Source organism: Diorhabda carinulata, chromosome X (genome assembly GCF_026250575.1).
Source record: "Diorhabda carinulata isolate Delta chromosome X, icDioCari1.1, whole genome shotgun sequence".
NCBI classification, from domain to species: domain Eukaryota; kingdom Metazoa; phylum Arthropoda; class Insecta; order Coleoptera; family Chrysomelidae; genus Diorhabda; species Diorhabda carinulata.
Genome location: NC_079472.1, coordinates 34,822,841 through 34,840,189, shown reverse-complemented (window position 1 = coordinate 34,840,189; position 17,349 = coordinate 34,822,841). Strand labels below are relative to the sequence as shown.

At 32.6% G+C, this 17,349-nt stretch overlaps 1 protein-coding gene across 1 annotated transcript; it reads left to right on the top strand.

Moving 5' to 3' along the window:
* Nucleotides 1-9,182: 9,182 nt before the first annotated feature.
* Nucleotides 9,183-17,169, top strand: LOC130900516 (uncharacterized). Its single transcript, XM_057811207.1, has 9 exons — nt 9,183-9,382; nt 10,735-11,055; nt 11,116-11,297; nt 11,354-11,507; nt 12,397-12,541; nt 12,668-12,899; nt 13,957-14,210; nt 14,335-14,543; nt 16,823-17,169. Exons 1-9 carry the CDS (start codon nt 9,226-9,228, stop codon nt 17,167-17,169), a joined length of 2,001 nt encoding a protein of 666 aa, XP_057667190.1. The 5' UTR covers nt 9,183-9,225.
* The last annotated feature ends 180 nt before the right edge of the window (nt 17,170-17,349 follow it).

The following is a 17,349-nucleotide window of genomic DNA, read 5'->3' as shown; positions in this document are numbered from 1 at the left end:
TTGTTTGAATACTCATTATATCGAAAATAATATTTTTAATACGCTTTCATAAACAGGAAAAATTATAGGTATAAATCAACTAATTAGACAAATGGAGAATAGATTAATCCAAATCTATTCACGTTTTCACTTTTCTCAACAACTTAGCTATACACATGAATGAAAAACAAATCCCATTCATAAATAAAGTATGTATTACCCTCAATGAAGAGGAAAATTGAAATATTTCATTGAAATTAAATATAAAATCATGTTTAGACTGAATTGGAACAAAAAATTTGCCAAATAGTTTATTAGCGTTATAATTTTAGGATTGTGGCAAATAAAACACCGGAGTGTACTCTAATTGCTATATATTCAAAGCTCTCGAATATACTGATGGTTTAATTATTAGAGACTAGGATTATGGTCAAAATAGGATGTGAAAAAATATATAAAAGTATAAAAATCTCTTAAATTAATTAATTGTTATGAAATTTTCTCTCGTAAAAAAACTTTGGATATATTCCATTCAAAAATCAAAATCTAACCTAATGGTCTAACCAATGAAAATTTAGTTAAAATTTGAATGGCAATAGAAATCAACAAACCTCAATATTTATGTCAAGTTTCGATTAGAGTATTGATATTTGAATCGAAAGAAATTATTTTTTTTAAAAGAGAAAACTTCACATCACAATTCTCGATTAACTAACTGTTCTGGCTAATGCCTCGATGAATATTAAATTAAATCTTCTTCTTTTTGTCGCCCACAAAGGCAACGAAAGGGTTGTAACTGCTGACTAGTTTGGACATTCTTGCGTCTCATCAGAGCGGCTTAACACCCTCCCGGTTTTCGTTGATACATTCGAAACATTAGCCCCTATAAGAATCTGGATGTGGATACTGTTGACAAAACTATAAGTAAATTTCCTGGTAGTCATGATCTAAGACTTCAACATAACACCAATATTTAGGTAATCCAGCTTCTAGACACTGTAAGAATAACAAGACGTAAGGTGATAGATTATACCTTTTGAGTTGGTGAAGTGAGGTTGTCAAAAGCTGGGTAATTAGACCTTAGTTAAGTCAGCTGAGAGTTGCTGATTGATCTAAAGATAAGATTGAAATGTTAACACAATCATTGTATCACAATGAGGTGCGTGATATTAGATTGTACTAATTATGACAATGAACTCTGTAATAAACAAAAATAATATCACTTTAAAAATATATTAAATAGTGATGAATATTACTCAAATTGTGGTCCATAGTTACGTTGTGGGATAACGCTTACGTCTTAAGCCAACTCCGGAGATTAATGTGAATAAAGACTTACTACAATCGGAAATACAGAATGGCATCTTCTAGATCACGGGTTTACAATTCTATATACCACTTCATAAAACTATTTTATATGACCAATAACTATCTATATATATTTGTTTGATTATACAGATTATTTATTTACATAAATTCCTAAACTGACTTTTAAATATTTAATATTATTATGAACCTTGTCCTCGCGTCGGTTCAACTTAGGTCGTATTGGCTTTTTATAACCTTTGGGATTAATAATCCTTAACATGTATTTTGGACTGAGGAAAGAAGTTACATAGGGAAACTAGGTAGAAAAGGAACAGATAAGCATAGTAATTATGAGGAATGTAAATTACCTCGATTTTTCGGTTTGTATTAAAAATTTGATAACATATTGTTACAATCAAGTTGAAAAATTTGTAGAATTGCATTGATTAATAAACCCTCTAACTAAAATCTTGAAGAACAATAATCAATTCACAAAATTAATCATACAATAAAGAACTACTTTCGGAAATAATGTATTAAGTAAAAATATTGAGGATGCTATATTATGGCTCCTTTTTTCTACACAAATATAAAAAGTGTCGATTAAGTGAATTAATAGTCACTATAATGATTATTTTTAACTAAATATTATGTTATGTACTTTATTATTTTGTCAGATATTAGAAGTAAAAACTTTTTGAATATTTACTATTTTGTAATACGACGTTAAATCTATCCATTAAAATGACATTTTTAGAAAAGCGTCGTTCAAAATAAGGTATTATACGACCCCAACTTCCATTCGAGATACAAAAGTCTTTTCTATTCCCCCTGTAGACAAAGGGGATGAGTACAACTACCAACTGGTACAGAAGGATATGAGAAATAAAACTAAATTATTCCAAAACTGGTCTACGCCTCATATTTCTACAATTTTTTATCCTCTTATTGAATCAAGTACAGATACTTTCTATGCATTCATATAAAACCAAGGCCACTACGCTAGACATTCGTAATATTGTAGCTTACAAATAATAATTTGAGATTCTAATTTTGAAATTTTGACAATTAAGTAATGAGTCTGGTGTTATAAAAAATATTAATTATAAATAAAATTTTTGGGTGATATTATACCTTCTGAAGTAATTTCCTTCCACGCCGACCTCAACTATGTTTCCAGGTGTTGGCTGTAGCATTCTGGAAGTCATTGACTGGAATAACCGACAGCACGCTTTTCACATTTGTTTGGTTCGATTCGAACTGCGTTTTTTTCATAACATTTCTTATTTTCGGAAAAAAAAAGAGTTCACAGAGCGATAAATCCAGAGAATAAGATGACCCGTATGGGTTTTTTATGTCATACAAATGTGGAAAGCTCCTGACACTGTCTATCAGTGTTCCATCGTCTAAAGGACACTGCTAACTTTAAGACATTTTTTTCCCTATTTTTTCGATATCAGTTTTTAAAATAAAATACGGTGCAATGAGGCGAATAATTTCTACATAACCAAAAAACAAAGATGTAAACATTGTAAACAAAATAATACCACCAATACAGACCTGAAATGACGTCTTCTGTACCTCACAAAATTAAGGAATCTAAGTTAAGTTGAAAGTTGGCGAACTCTTAGTTTAATTTTAATTTAAATTTATTGTTAATTTTCTGTATGAACTACAAGTACTATTTTAGTGTCTTTCAACAAGTAATTTGATTTGTTATTTTAATGGTAAATTTTAATTTTGGCTGTATAAACTATGTTTAAGTCTCATTACTTAATTCTCAGTTCTTATAAGCTTAGAAACGGGGAGCTGCTTGTGGAACAGACCATAATTTAGTTTTGTCAAAGCTAAGGCAAAGAATAAAGGTTGAAAAGAGGAACAGGAATAAAGTGCAAGAGAGCATTTCTTTGAGGAGGGAAAATTGGTGAAAAGACACAAATGAAGCCAACGAGGGAAATGAAGTTGAAACACTTTGGCACACCTTTAAAACAGTTGTAAAAGTAAAGCAAAGGAGGTATTTCCAAAGAAGCGATAGACAAAGAAACCTTGAATTAATGATAAATGCGGAGTTGACAAAAGAAAAGAAGCCAAAGATAGATTACTAAAATGCAAAAGCGCTGAAGCAAAGGAGGCATACAAAGAAATAAACAGGAAAGTAAATAACACCTTAAGAAATGAAAAATAAAAAGAGAAAATTCATAAATGATAAACTGACTAAAGCGGAACATGATGCAGTATTAAATAACTCTAAAGACTTCCACAAGACAGTGAGATTTTTCCAAAAAGGGTACTGTTTCGAACTGTTTGGAGATAGGAGATGTTAAAACAGTATTGAACACATGGAAAGAGTATTTTAAAGAGCTAATGAATTCAGAGAATATGAACAATGAAAATGATGAAGGAGACGCTGAAATCGGGAAAGACCAGGAATTAGTAGAGCCGACGATGACCATAGGAGAAATTAAAAATGTAATTAAGAGGATGAAGAATGAGAAGGCTACTGGAGAAGATGGAATACCAGAGGAGTTGATAAAGTACGGAAGGAGATCAATGATGAAGCTCCTCCATAAAATAATAGTTAAGATCTGGATTCGGAAATTATGCCCAAAGAATGGAGGAGAAAAGGAAGCAGTGATAATCTCCATTCCTAAAAAAGGGGATAAATTAGAATGCTCAAACTACAGGGGGATATCTCTACTGAACTGTACTAATAAAATTTTATCTAAAGTAATATTAAATAGATTAAGAAAATATGGAGATGATATAATCGGTGGGCAGAATTTATGAGTGAGAAATAACTACTGACCAAATATTTATTATGAAAGAGCTGGCCTCAAAGTACTAGGAATATAATAAACATTTATATATACCATTTACTGACATTAGGAAAGTTTATGATAGCCTATAAAATCAAAAGTATGGGATGTGCTCAGAGAGAATAACATACCAGAAAAGATAATATCGAAAGGTCAGACTAAAAAAGAATACACAGATGCCTTCAATATCACCACAGGAGTAAGATAAGGAAACGGGTTGTCCCCCTTCTGCTCAACCTTGCTCTAGAAAAAGCTTTAAAAGTTGCTGAAGCTATTCCAAGAGGAGCAAATATTGGAGAGAAAATAGATATTCCATTTTATGCTGATGATGTAGCTTTATCAGCAAGGAGTAATAATGAACTGAAAACCATTCAACGCTGGACGTTATAGGATACAGCTTTAAAATTACTGAAGAATTTAAGTACGTATGATTTACTATGGACAGCAACAATAAAATAGAAGGAGAAATACAGATGAGGTTAAATGTAGACACTTGAAGTTCTTGGAGCCTATGGACACTACTTAAAAGTAAACTGCTGTCAAAAAATAGGAAAATAAGAATATTCACACTCATAATATAGCCAGTTTTATTGTATGGAGCTGAGATATGGACACTAACAAAACATATCCAGAAGAAGTTAATAATATATTAAATTAAAATATTAAAGAGGATATCTGGGCCAGTTTTCGAAGAAGGAGTATGAAGAATACTGAGAACTCAGGTAAAGACGACCAGATATTGTGGCTGTGATAAGAAGTAGAAGGATTAGATGGCTAGGTCATGTAAGAAGAAGGCGTGAAGAGACAACAATAAAAAGAGTGTGAAGAGGTCAACCAGAAGGGAGGCGCCCACTGGGAAGACCAAGAGCAATATGGAATGACCAAGTGGGTAAGGATGTAAGAAGACTTGGTGGAGAAGTAGACATGACTGAGGATAGAAAATTATAGAGACAACTTGTTGGCGATGACAAAAATCAACTTGGAGTGGCCACAGTAGTAGTAGTATTAATTAGCATTTTTATCAACTGAAAGATTTTTAATCTTTTTAATCTAATTGAAAGATAATTAAAACTTATTTTGATTTGAATTTCATCAGCATGTGCTATTTCTATAACGACTGTTGTTTAAAAGTAATTTGTATAATATTCATTTCGTCAATGATGGAATTTCACATCGACATAATATGGTATCAAATGCAAAATTTTTGAAATCGTATTTTTTACAACCTCAAGGTGAATATAAATATCATATTTTATTAATGATCTATCACAATATTAAGTAGATATTAGCAAACTTAAGTATTAATTTCATCATTAACCACAGTTTTAGTTTGAATAAAATAATTTCCAATTTAATGTATTTTATTTTGTGTAGATATATAAACATTACGTTGCTTTTGACAGCATAATAACGAATTTTACGCAATTTTTACTTCAAACCTCATTTCCTCATCGACTTTGAAACAAAAACCAAGTTAATTCATGACCCCCCCTCTTAGATCCGCGCTTGACTTAATCTAACCAACCGAATTTTTTACATGAATAATTTCTTGTGATTCCTTGCGATGTTCTTATTTTAGTCCTTCTTAGCTTTTTACTTCTTAGACTTTTTATATGTTTTCCGTGATGATTTGTCTTGATTTTAGGTCTTTTTCTAGGAAAATTAGTTCAAAATAACATGTCAAAATTCGACATTTCGACCTACTTCAGTGTTATTTATTTAATGATTAGGATTATTTCAATCTTCGGGAAAGTAACTATCGAAATGTTGATAAAGTTTATTTATTGGATAGATAATTACAGAATTATTCTGTCTGACTTAGTATAAAACAAGAATATTTATTTAAACTTGACATATAAATTACCTATCAAAAAATGTGATTACGTCCTATCAATAGAGTTAATTATCCACTATATAAACATGAAATGATCTAATAATCTGGTCGACCTTACAAATATCAGTAATGCGATTTAGTAAATATTTATAATAACTTTTTGCTGTTATGATATACGAGATATATCCAAAAAGTAAGTTCTGTAACTTACTTAGCTGTAACCAACAATTTGGAACCCAGTTGAGGGCTGCAACCATCCCAGCTTTTCATAGATAAGTCACAGTTCTTATTTTTAATATAAATAAATATGGATTGTTTTTAAATCAACTGCTTTTATGGATGAAAAAATCCAAGAAGAATTAGAAGGTGAAAATGATAGGGAATGGTCACAATCGAATAAGGACTAAGAAAATATGTCTGAGATCGTGCGCATGCGCGGAAAGTGAATTAAAAATTCTGTCAAAAAAGCCTATTCTTGCCACGGAAAAGGAAAGAAAAATAGAAATACGATAGTAAACGCACCTAACCTAACCTGACCGAATCGATAGCATCGACGTATTTCCCGATCCCGAAAGAGCAATAAAAACAATAGAAATAAATGAAAAGCAATTTTATTCCACAAAAATTCAGTCACTTTCCTCATCCTCTTCCATTGGAGTTCGATAATTCTTTCCACGATACAAAAATTTTATATCTACAATGATTGCACCAAATGGATTCACATTTTTTAACCGAACTCGCCGTGTCCAGAGAAATTCACAAAGATGCAGGTCCAAGTTACTTCTGATTCCCCCCTACCCCTCGATATTCTTCTTCTCATGCGCCTCCAGCTGGATTCAATATGTTGGGTGTAGGCCTCTGTTTCAGAACCAACAAAGTGCTCTTGATGTTGGGATATTTCTGCTCCTATTGTATTAATTGCCTGGCCATTTTTTTTGGACTTTCTCCTTAAAAAATGCTTTTTAATAGGTATGTACTATATAGTTAATCTTTACTGATTGCTCGTTGTTGTATTCATTTTTTGCTAATCTATCTACTATTCCATATCCCTCTATTCTGGTGTTGGATGGAGCCCAGATGAAATTAACATTTATCTTGTTGTTTCTGCAAGTGAGTAGCTACTTCTTAATATGAGTGGCAATTGTATGGTTGGAATATTGTTGGCAGATTGCCGTTAGTGAGCTTTGGGAATCAGTTGTTATAAGTATATTCTTGAATCCAATTTTCTGAAATTCCTTAAGTACTTATAGAAGGGCAAACAGTTCAGCGGAATAGATAAATGTGATAGGAGGAAGTACAAAGGATTTCCACAGGTTTCTGGAGTAGAAGGCGGCTCCAGTTTCATCTTGATTTTTTGAAGTATCTATGTATACCCTGTAAAAGTTGTACTTACTTAAGATTATTAGGAATTCTTGTTTTATTACGTTGTTGGTGTTTGTTGGGGTATTGTCCATATTATCCATGGGAACATAGCATATATTGATGATCTATGATTGATATTTGGAAATTGCAGGTTCATACTGGATAGATATGTGTTGACTTTGTGATAGAAAGAAGGAGTAGTTGACTTGGTACTTTCAACTTCGTTCGTTACAAAGCTTGTCCAATTTAATACTAATTTTTGACCCCATTTTAGTATCAGTGATTTATTTACTGTAAATGAGGCCGAAGATCATTTACTGACGAAGAGTTACCAGCCGTGGAAGTAAGGTTACAAACAATAATTATTCTACAAAAAAATTAACCGAGATTTCTCCGTCTGGTACATTTTGTTATAACCATACATTCAGTCTTGGTTGTGATACTGCTTTATTGCGTAGTTCTGGAAGTCTATAACAAGTAGGTTTAGGAATTTCTGTAGTTCTTCAAACAATATGGCGATTATAAGAGTATCATCAGCGTAGCGCATATTTTCACGAATTCACTTGAGTTAAGACACATTTAACAGTGCTTTGTGAAACTTCATTGAATGTTTCTTAAGAGTAGAAGTTGAAGAGCACCTTACTCTGTCTTACTCCTTCACTTATTTCAACCTCAGGAGAACTTTGGAAATCTATGCGAACGCTAGTCATCTGATACAGAGATTAGCATTAATCATCTGTTGGTGATTTTTTGATAATATCTATCTTAATATGTCTTACTTCATCAAACGCTTTTTCAAAATCGACAGCACATGATTAATCTTTGAACCAGCACAAAAATAATGCTTCACGCGTATCCATATACATTTCGCAAACCAAGCTGATCGTTATTCTTAAAAATGATCTCAACATATGGCTTATAAGGCTAATAGTTCTTGAGTCAGTATATTTTGTTGTCTTATTCTTGACTATAAAAGGGGAATTCATCCAATCTGGTGCTAACGCTAACGTTGCTTTTCGAGTTCGTGGTTTATGCAGACCAGAAACATATCCCGCGCTAGTAGTAGAAAACTGAAGACATATTCCAATGTCATTAAACTTTTGAGGTTTCAACAGATTTGCTTAGTAATCATAATGCTTCAATTATTTCTTCGGACTATAATTTTAAGAGTCAAAAATGATTTGAAAAACTGTTTGAAGTAACTGTCATGATTTTAAATTTTCTTTAACTCAACTTCTTAGACCCTTATTAGATGAGGCAGCCTGGCTGCTTAAGAGAGTAAGTAGTAGAGTAACCTTAAAATCACCAGCTTTGAAACAAGACGAAAGAGAAGGTTATTCATTGTCAAGTTCGCTGTTCAATAGATGAGAACATTTGGGACATTTGACAGTAAAGATTAGAGAGTATGCCTCTTCTGTTGATACAGAAAAAAAAGGAGGTGATGAAAGAATAACGCATAACACTATGTGCAGATGACAATTAAATTTTTTATTTACTTTCGCATGTCGAAACCAAGTTTTTTGGAGTTGTTAGACTTAATATGAGATGACATAACTGGGATAGATACTTAAATGAGAAAATGAATCTCACCAGAAGAAAAACGTGTAGTTACTTCAAGGTAAGTAAACATTTAAGTTGAAACTAATTTAGGCCCCAATAGCAGTTTTCTTAACGAGGTAGGAAAGTAAATATAGTACCGTATAGTATGTAATAAACATATTTTTAGAACACTTTACTCGTAATGCAAAACAACGATAAATACGATACGTATTCACTGTGACCGAGAGAATTCATTTGTGGAGATTCAAAAAGTGGCTGCGCAACTTGACTGCTTCGTCTATTGGGTGCCTTACGTCATCTCTTATCATATGATTTTGAATACAATGACAGTGACAATTTGTAGTTGAAAATATTTATTTAAAGCTTATGTCTAAGAAAATAAATAAAAAGAGCAAAGGACTTAGGTCAGATTTTAATTCAACTAGTTCTTTTCGAGCTGTAAAATCACGGAAAAGCTTGCCATATGTTGATGAACCTGTCAAGTTTTTAAGTACTACATCTATTCCCCTACATCAAGATAATGGTAAGTTGGATGGAATTATAAGTAATTTTATGCACTCAATTTGACAATATTTTTGCTTTTTCCTCATTTTCCATTAGCAGAATTCGATATTTATTCGTATGCCTTCCAGTTCTTAAGTTAAAAATCAAACCTCAACATGAAAATAATTTTCCAAAAATTGTTATTTTTTCTTTGCCAAACAGTACTGAGTATACCAAAAGAAATATGGTACCACTTTTGATATTTAATAGAAAAGTTTACGTTTCCACAATTTTCATCATTCTATCAAAAAATAAAATAAATGGAAAGCTGTTGAGAATGGAAACTAACAGAGGACTTTGGAGAAGAAGAACTAATGGAGAACGAAAGAAAGATCTGTATAAATACCAAGACATATTAAAAGGATGTTTGAAACATTTGAGTGAAGAATCATTGAAGAAGGGTAGGAGGTGGAATAAATAGGACGTTAAAAAATTGGATGCAGTGTTTGAAGATATTAGAGAGGTAGATCCAAATTGGAGTGTAGAATTCTAGGAAAGAATAGGATTGCGAAAGCAGCTGTGGAAGTTAAAATTACTATCGGACCTTAAAACTTTTTAGAAGTACACTTCATCTGTTTTTACATAGACGACTATCAAAAGTATCAAAGAGTTTCGACCGCAATACCGATATGCTGGAAAGTGTCAATGTCAGACCATTAGCTTCTACAAAGGTGGTGAATTTTACAAGATTATCTATTTTTTGTTACCCCGATTAGAAATCAAAGTGTTGACAAAGTACACACGTTTTGTTTCACTGTTTCACTGTTGATAGTAACATTCCTCAGTGGTATTTTAAATGGACTTTATAGTTATTTATTTTCCGCTTTTCGCATAGTTAGGTGATGGATACACTGTCGAGGTGTGGAAAAAATGTGAATTCAGAAGTCAGATGAGAGTTTGGACATTGGACAAATTGTTTGGACAAATATTCATATGTCCATTTCAAAGATTATTTAAATGCCTAAGATGTGAGCATGGAGTTGATTCAGATAATGTTATTGTTAAACGGAGTGACCGATTTAATTCCATATTCCACCATTAATAGCGTTGGGCAAATGGAGAATGTTATATTTTATACATTGAAACAAAAGAAAGTTAAGTTAGGCAGCAGAGTTTCTTTGTTATCTTTCAATTTGATTGTATTGTTTGCTCCTGCCGTTGATATTATAACTAGTACACCTCGAAACGTAGTAGACACCCAAGATTTATACCACACTGGGGTGCCTCCAGCCATACCGTCTTGAAAAAGGTTTCTATTTCCTTTAAATCTCTTGATCCGCGTGTATACTAAACCAGAATGGTCGAGTTATAGTTTTCTAATTATTATTTCAGATGCATATTTATCTGAAGATCTCCTAGTTCCTCCTACAAGTCCCAGAGATCTTATATCCGATTGCGAAGTGACTCCAGTTCCGCGAAACTTACCAAGAATCACTACAATTCCGTGGGTTCGAGAAATCGGTGTAAAAGAAACAATAAAAAAATTATCAGATGTATATGGATGCGAACAGTTTAATTGGAATCTAATACAATTTTGGTTTCTTGATTTCGTCACCGATTGTCTATGGAGACTTCAAGATGAGTATCAATTTCCAGAAAATTATCAAAAAGTGATTTTAGATTGGATACTTTATGTATTCAACTTAATAAGAGGTATTCTGTTCATACAAGTGCCGATATTATTAAGGAATAAGCTTTTATTCAATCTTTCAGCAACGGATCTCGACCTTACACGACAACAAATAATTAAAATATTCGGGGAAGCTATATCCGCAGCTGAACGTTTTATAGAAAATGGGGCCGCATTAATTCCTCACCCAGAAGAGCTTTTTGAGTTGAAAGTGGACGATCTAGCGCAACCTGTCACTATTGGAAGTCCACAAATGGCCTCAGATGTGAGTTACTTTTCTATTCATTTCCATAGATACATGATCCATTTGTATTGTTCAAGACGGAATCTGTATCCAGAAGTTGTTCTCTTTCTATCTCTTCGGATGAAGATGTACCACAAAATGAGAACAGTTATTTAGCAATTGAATGTAAAGATGGACTTAAATTCTATGATCTACCTCCGAAATTGTGTCCGTGGGATACGGACGAGGATTGTGAGTCATATATTATAACGAACAATATCTCTAATGTTCTAATTTTTATTCATGAAAGCCCAAATTTAGATTTTTTTCCATCGATTTACTATATAGATAGTATATCCACAAAGTAAGTTCCGTTTGGCTTGACTTTTTCATAGAATGTTGCCGCCTATTTTTTCAACCATGTGCTAACATGTTCTTTCAGCTCATCATCGTTGAACACTTAGTGATAATTTTAGTTGTAAGAGGAGATAATAGTCTCTAGAAGTGAGGTCGGGACTGTACAAAAGATTATCAAACACATCCCAGTCAAATTTCTGTGGGATGTCGGGCATTATCATGGACAAAGACAACACCTTTATGACAGGAATCGTATTTGTGGCGTAACTCCTTAGTGGTCTCGCAGTAAACATGTGCAATGGTAGTTTGGCTTAGTGGTAATAAATCAATGAGCAAAATATCTCAAAACACTGTACACATGGCTTTTCGAGATGTTAAAATTTGTTTAGGTTTAACTTTCGTTGGGGACGACGTACGCCTCAATGCCATTGTTTGCCGTTAAGTTTCTGAGGTGTCGTAAGGTACCTAATATTCATCTCCTGTGACTATCCAAAAAAGAAAATCAGCACCATCTTGTAGTGTGATGAAAAATGAAGGGCACTGCTCACCCGTTGTTTTTTATGTTATTCAGTTGCACTTGATCACGAACTTCATTGAATCACACAGAGCATTGTGTCCGTAAGACTCGTAGATTTGCGGGAAAATGTCACTGGGTTGTAATCTCTTCTGCTTGACGCAGAGTAACTGCTCGGAACTGCGATTGCAGTACTACCGTTGAAAGAAATACTAACGGAACTTACATTGTGAATATACCTGGTAAACTAACAAAACACCATGTTCTTAGGTCTAAGTTCTTCAATTGAAACTGCATCCGAAGATGAAATGATATTGGTGAAAAAAGAATCGATTAACGCAACTGTTGAAGAAGAAGAGAATGCTGATCTTATGTATGAAGATTTCTATAAACCAGACTTGCGCACTCCCCCTAGGTTTGTACAGTTTTTGTTCAACTCTACGACTATTGCGTATTGTCTCTCAAATACATCAAATAGATATAATGACAAAAAAATAATCATTGTACAAAAAAAATCTTCTTAAATAATCCGTTTTTGTAGGTTCAAAGCTTCGTCAGAATCGATATTTGATGATATATCGTCTATTTCCAATTCATACGAAAGCTGTAGTGTAGAAGTTGAAGAAGAACAAAAAGCTGCTACTTTCGCTCCCAATTGGTTTATTGCTAAACGAAAATATCCCGATGTTCCATGCCCCAGTAAGATATTCGAAATTCAGAGCGAAGGAAATATCGAGGTAGACGAAAAGAAAAAAGAAGAGGAAGTATTGCAGGTTTAAGTCATTCGACCTCAATTAATTAAACAGCAGAAATTTCCACTCTAATGTCCGGAAAATCTCATTTTTTATATGTATTTTTATCTATTTATATAGCTGAAGCTGAATTTTGCCCTCTTAGGGCACCAGATTCGTATAACTCACAGTTTTCCTTTGATATAAGTACATCATTATGATCTTTTTCTATATGTTAGTTATACTCTTGGCCAAGAATTACATACGATTATTTATTATGTGTCTTGGACTTTAATTTTCCTATCAGAGTACATACGCTCATTGATTTCACTCAGTAAAATCACTTCAACATTAAGAGTTTCGTTTTTAATGTTTTTAGCCTTTGCTTATTCTACATGCGATAATCCTTTGGATCGCAGTGTATATGACACCCCAATATCTATCTATCTATCTATCTATCTACTCAATTTTATCAACAAATATCAGGAAAATTAATCATTGTTGCCAACATGTTTAATATAATTAGTTATGTAAGAATATGTAGTACTTTGTGTTGTACTTGTTAATTACTTCCACAAGTTTTCTTCATCGTTCAAGCTTGTTATTTATGTTGTCGTCGTTGTGTAACATCCTCTTCTCCTAGTATTTTTACAGCTGTGATAATATCACGCCCGCTCTTACACATTGTTGCCAATGGTGGACAAAATTAATGATTCGTGTAAAGTTAAGGTTCATTCAGTTTTCTAAATATACCGATTGGTTTCCCCATAGCAGCCATTTTGTTTTGCAAACTTTTTGTATTGTGCATTTTGATAATTTTAAAATACAGAGTTTGATGGGGCATGCAGTGGTCGCACCGAAAGATTTTCTGTAATTTCGTAAAATTTATTCGACACGGTAAACGATGAGAAGTGTTTGTTTTGATTTTGAACAAGTTTATTGACTATAATAGCTCCATTGTAATCTTCTATATCATCAATTTCTATGAAGTGTAACTTAGTGCGGCAGGCTACCATTAAACCCATGATGATATAGCTAGTGAATAATATTTTATCGACTTCTTAATTTTATTCAATAGACAAGAGTCAAACATTTTTAGAGTTGGTTCGATTACCATCTATGGCAATTACGTAAAGCAGATATGGATGATCCAAAGATTGGTTGGCTGTCACTTTCCGATGTCGAATTTGAATCCGTAGAACCAATATCGTTTTTCGATTCTGCAACTGAATTAGCTCAAAAAAAACTCTTCGATTATCTTATGGAATCGAAAGACAGGATGAAAGAAGCAAGAAAAAATTATTTTATCAACTCATGCGCACTGATGGCCATCAAGCAAATTGTTCGTGAGTAGTAGGTGTCATTAGCTTCAGTATTTTTAAAAAAGAAAACATTCTGTTGGACAGTTAATATTTTAGTTATAAGTTATGTATTGTCGTGGAGAATAACTTCGCTAATATTACTATTTTTTTTTAAGTTTTTTTGGTACATTTCAATTTTCGCTATTGAAAACGGCCTACAGATATCCACAGTATTTGATAACTCAAGAACTGAATAGAATATGGTATATACCAAAGAAATTTAAAGGAGAAATCAAGAGGCCAAAACCCAGGAAACCGAAAAAAGAGAAAGTGAAAAAAGAGAAGAAACCCAAAAAAGAGAAAGGATCAAAAAAGAGTAGTAAAAGTATGTTTTAAAAGATCACGTTTCCTATATTGAAATATACTTTTTGTCTTTATAAATCGTCTTAGTTTTAGGCTGTTTTGATAGAGAATTAGTTTTAAAAAAACAGGTAAAAATTGACGCTTTGACCTATTTATGTCTATATGAACCTAGCATCTAGAACACGAATATCAAAATAAAAATAAAAATGTGATTTAACCACATAGAATTATTTTCCCTCAGTTTTTACATTTCAAAAATATCAAGCAGTGATCAATTAAATAATTCGTAGTTTTATTGAAATATGAACCATTTTTATAAACTCTCTTTTTCTTTTATAATCAAATGAATGTTTTCATTTGATGTTCCGTGGTTTGTTAATGAAGGTTCAATTTTTTTATCTTATTCATGGGCTTTCAATCTATTTTTTGAAAACTGAGATGTCTGTCCTATGTAAATTAGTACAAGGTATTTGATACACAATAATATCTCTAATACGATACTATACGAAGATGTATTATGTCTTTCATGATTTGTTCTGATAATAATGAAATAATTCAATAATTGTTGGGACAGTATTTGTACATAGGAAAAATGTTTTATGTTTTGATGTTTGGTTTCTGTTTTGTTCTTTAATTGATTATAGTCTCTGCTTATCCTTTTTTGGAAATGTTATTCATCTGAATTCAGGATCTGATGCAATGCAATCATCTACATAACGGAAATTGATTATAGATGTTAAGTTTGCTTAAGATAGTTTCCTCAAGCTTTTCTATCACTAATTGTGTTATAACACTTGGTATGAATGTTCCCAAAGCAAAACCGTCATTATCTTCATATATTTAATTTTCAAATTTGATTATAACTGTATATGAAGTATGTGTTTTTTATTTCACTCGACTACGACTAAGAAATCATAACACCAGACAATAACGCCTTTATTTTGACATCGATAGTTTTTTTTTTTCGATACTCCCTATATAATAGGTTACGTACGCTCCAAATCCCATCTGTATACTCCCTGTATACTACGAGTTTCATAGTAGAAGCGTACCGCATGGTTGCTATTTCATATTTTCCCATAATATCAAAAATTTTCCCACGCTCAAGTGCCTCTACAGAAGTATGTTGTTGTTAGTGTATGTGTATTTTTGAATCTAGGCCTATTTTTTCTTCGTATATTTAAAAAATTTCTACCGAAATAATTAGATACGTATTCGTCAGCAATTACGATATTTTCAATTTTTTCTTAAATCCCATGTGTTTTTGATACAATATTTGTTCTCGGATAAAATTATTTTCAAAAGTTTTTTCAAATATTTAGATAAAGCGGTAGGAGTTGGAATCATTTCTGTTTAAATATACTACCTGGGTTTTGAAGTAACAAATGCACTAATGATGCTATATTCTCGCTCCTAAATAATGTCTTCTCCAGCGTAAACAGCCAACACTCGACAGCAACAACTTTTCGTAATTTTTCTAAGGCTTTCGATTGTGTTAAGAAAACTATTTTGATTAACAAATTGCAGTACTACGGTTTCAGGGGATCACCTTACCATACCATACCTTACCAACAGAATTCAGCTTGTAAGGGTTCATACCACGATGTCTTCTTGCAAGCCAATAGATTGTAGAGTGCTCGGTACTGGGCTCTATTTTGTTTCTAAACGACATCAGTGATAAAATTTGTCTTTTTGCAGGTGATACTAGTTTGTCTTGGAGCAAGCCTGATCTCACGGCACTTGATAGGACCTAATCATCCTTAAATCATGGTGCAATTCTAATCATTTGTATCTTCAACGTTTCTAAAACTAAAGTTTCATCATATAAGAATACATTGTATCTTTTTTTTATTTAATAACACCACTGACGTCGTTGAACCTGTAAAATTCTTAGCGCTTGTTGTGAGAAATTCTTGATAGATATTTAGTTAGATATTTACTCGGACTAAACAGCAGGGCCTACTGCCGAGACTTCCTTAAAAGATTACGAATTCTGACTCTTCCTTCTTTATACATCTTTGAATCCATTTGCCTAATTCGTAAGCACGCTTCTCCAATTTCAGTAAGATCGTTCCACCTGTTCATACGTACTTCACGTTCAGAATTAGTTAAGGGCTCAATATTTTACAATGCAAAAAATGCACAGTCACTTGTCAATTGAAATAAAATCGATATCATCTTTTCCTGCATTTCGCAATAATTTGAGGGCGTTCTTACTGGAAAGTGCCTTCTACTCTGTGAACGACTTCTATTCTAATAAAAATATTTAATTCCGGTTTAGTTTACACTAAGATTCTTTAGGTTCCAAAAAAAGTTCGAAAAAGAGTAAATCCTCCAAGGATTCAAAAAAGAGCAAATCCTCTAAGGAATCTAAGAAGAGCAAGAAAGGTGGAAAAGCGAAAGAGAAAAAACCGGGACTTACCAAACAAGAAAAAGCGGAAATGGCAAGGCTTCAAGCTGAAATGAAATTAAGAGAGGAGATGGAACGAAAAGCGGAGGAAAATAAATTGTTTGTGTTTCCTCTCACGGATGCGGCAGAAGATAGTTTTTTCGAGAATATATTCACGAATTGGGTGAAACCTAAAAAAGCCAAAGATGGCAAGAAAGCAAAAGTTGATACGAAGACAAAGAAGAAATCTAAAAAGTAGAAAAAATTATATATATAATAGATATTTTTTATTTTAATTTTGTGTATTGTATATTTTTTAATGTAAATATATTAATTTTGTATGAAGTTTCAATCTGTAGAAACAAAGAAAATGCATTTGCTCTTAATCCCTTTCTTGAATCCCCAATGCACTTACGCATACTCGCATTATGAGTGCCAC

Coding starts and splice junctions, on each gene's coding strand:
- LOC130900516 (XM_057811207.1), top strand. CDS start 9,226: ATGTCTAAGAAAATAAATAAAAAGAGCAAAGGACTTAGGTCAGATTTT. Junction 11,508..12,396: donor GTGGGATACGGACGAGGATT/GTGAGTCATATA, acceptor CCATGTTCTTAG/GTCTAAGTTCTTCAATTGAA. Junction 14,544..16,822: donor ATCAAAAAAGAGTAGTAAAA/GTATGTTTTAAA, acceptor AAGATTCTTTAG/GTTCCAAAAAAAGTTCGAAA.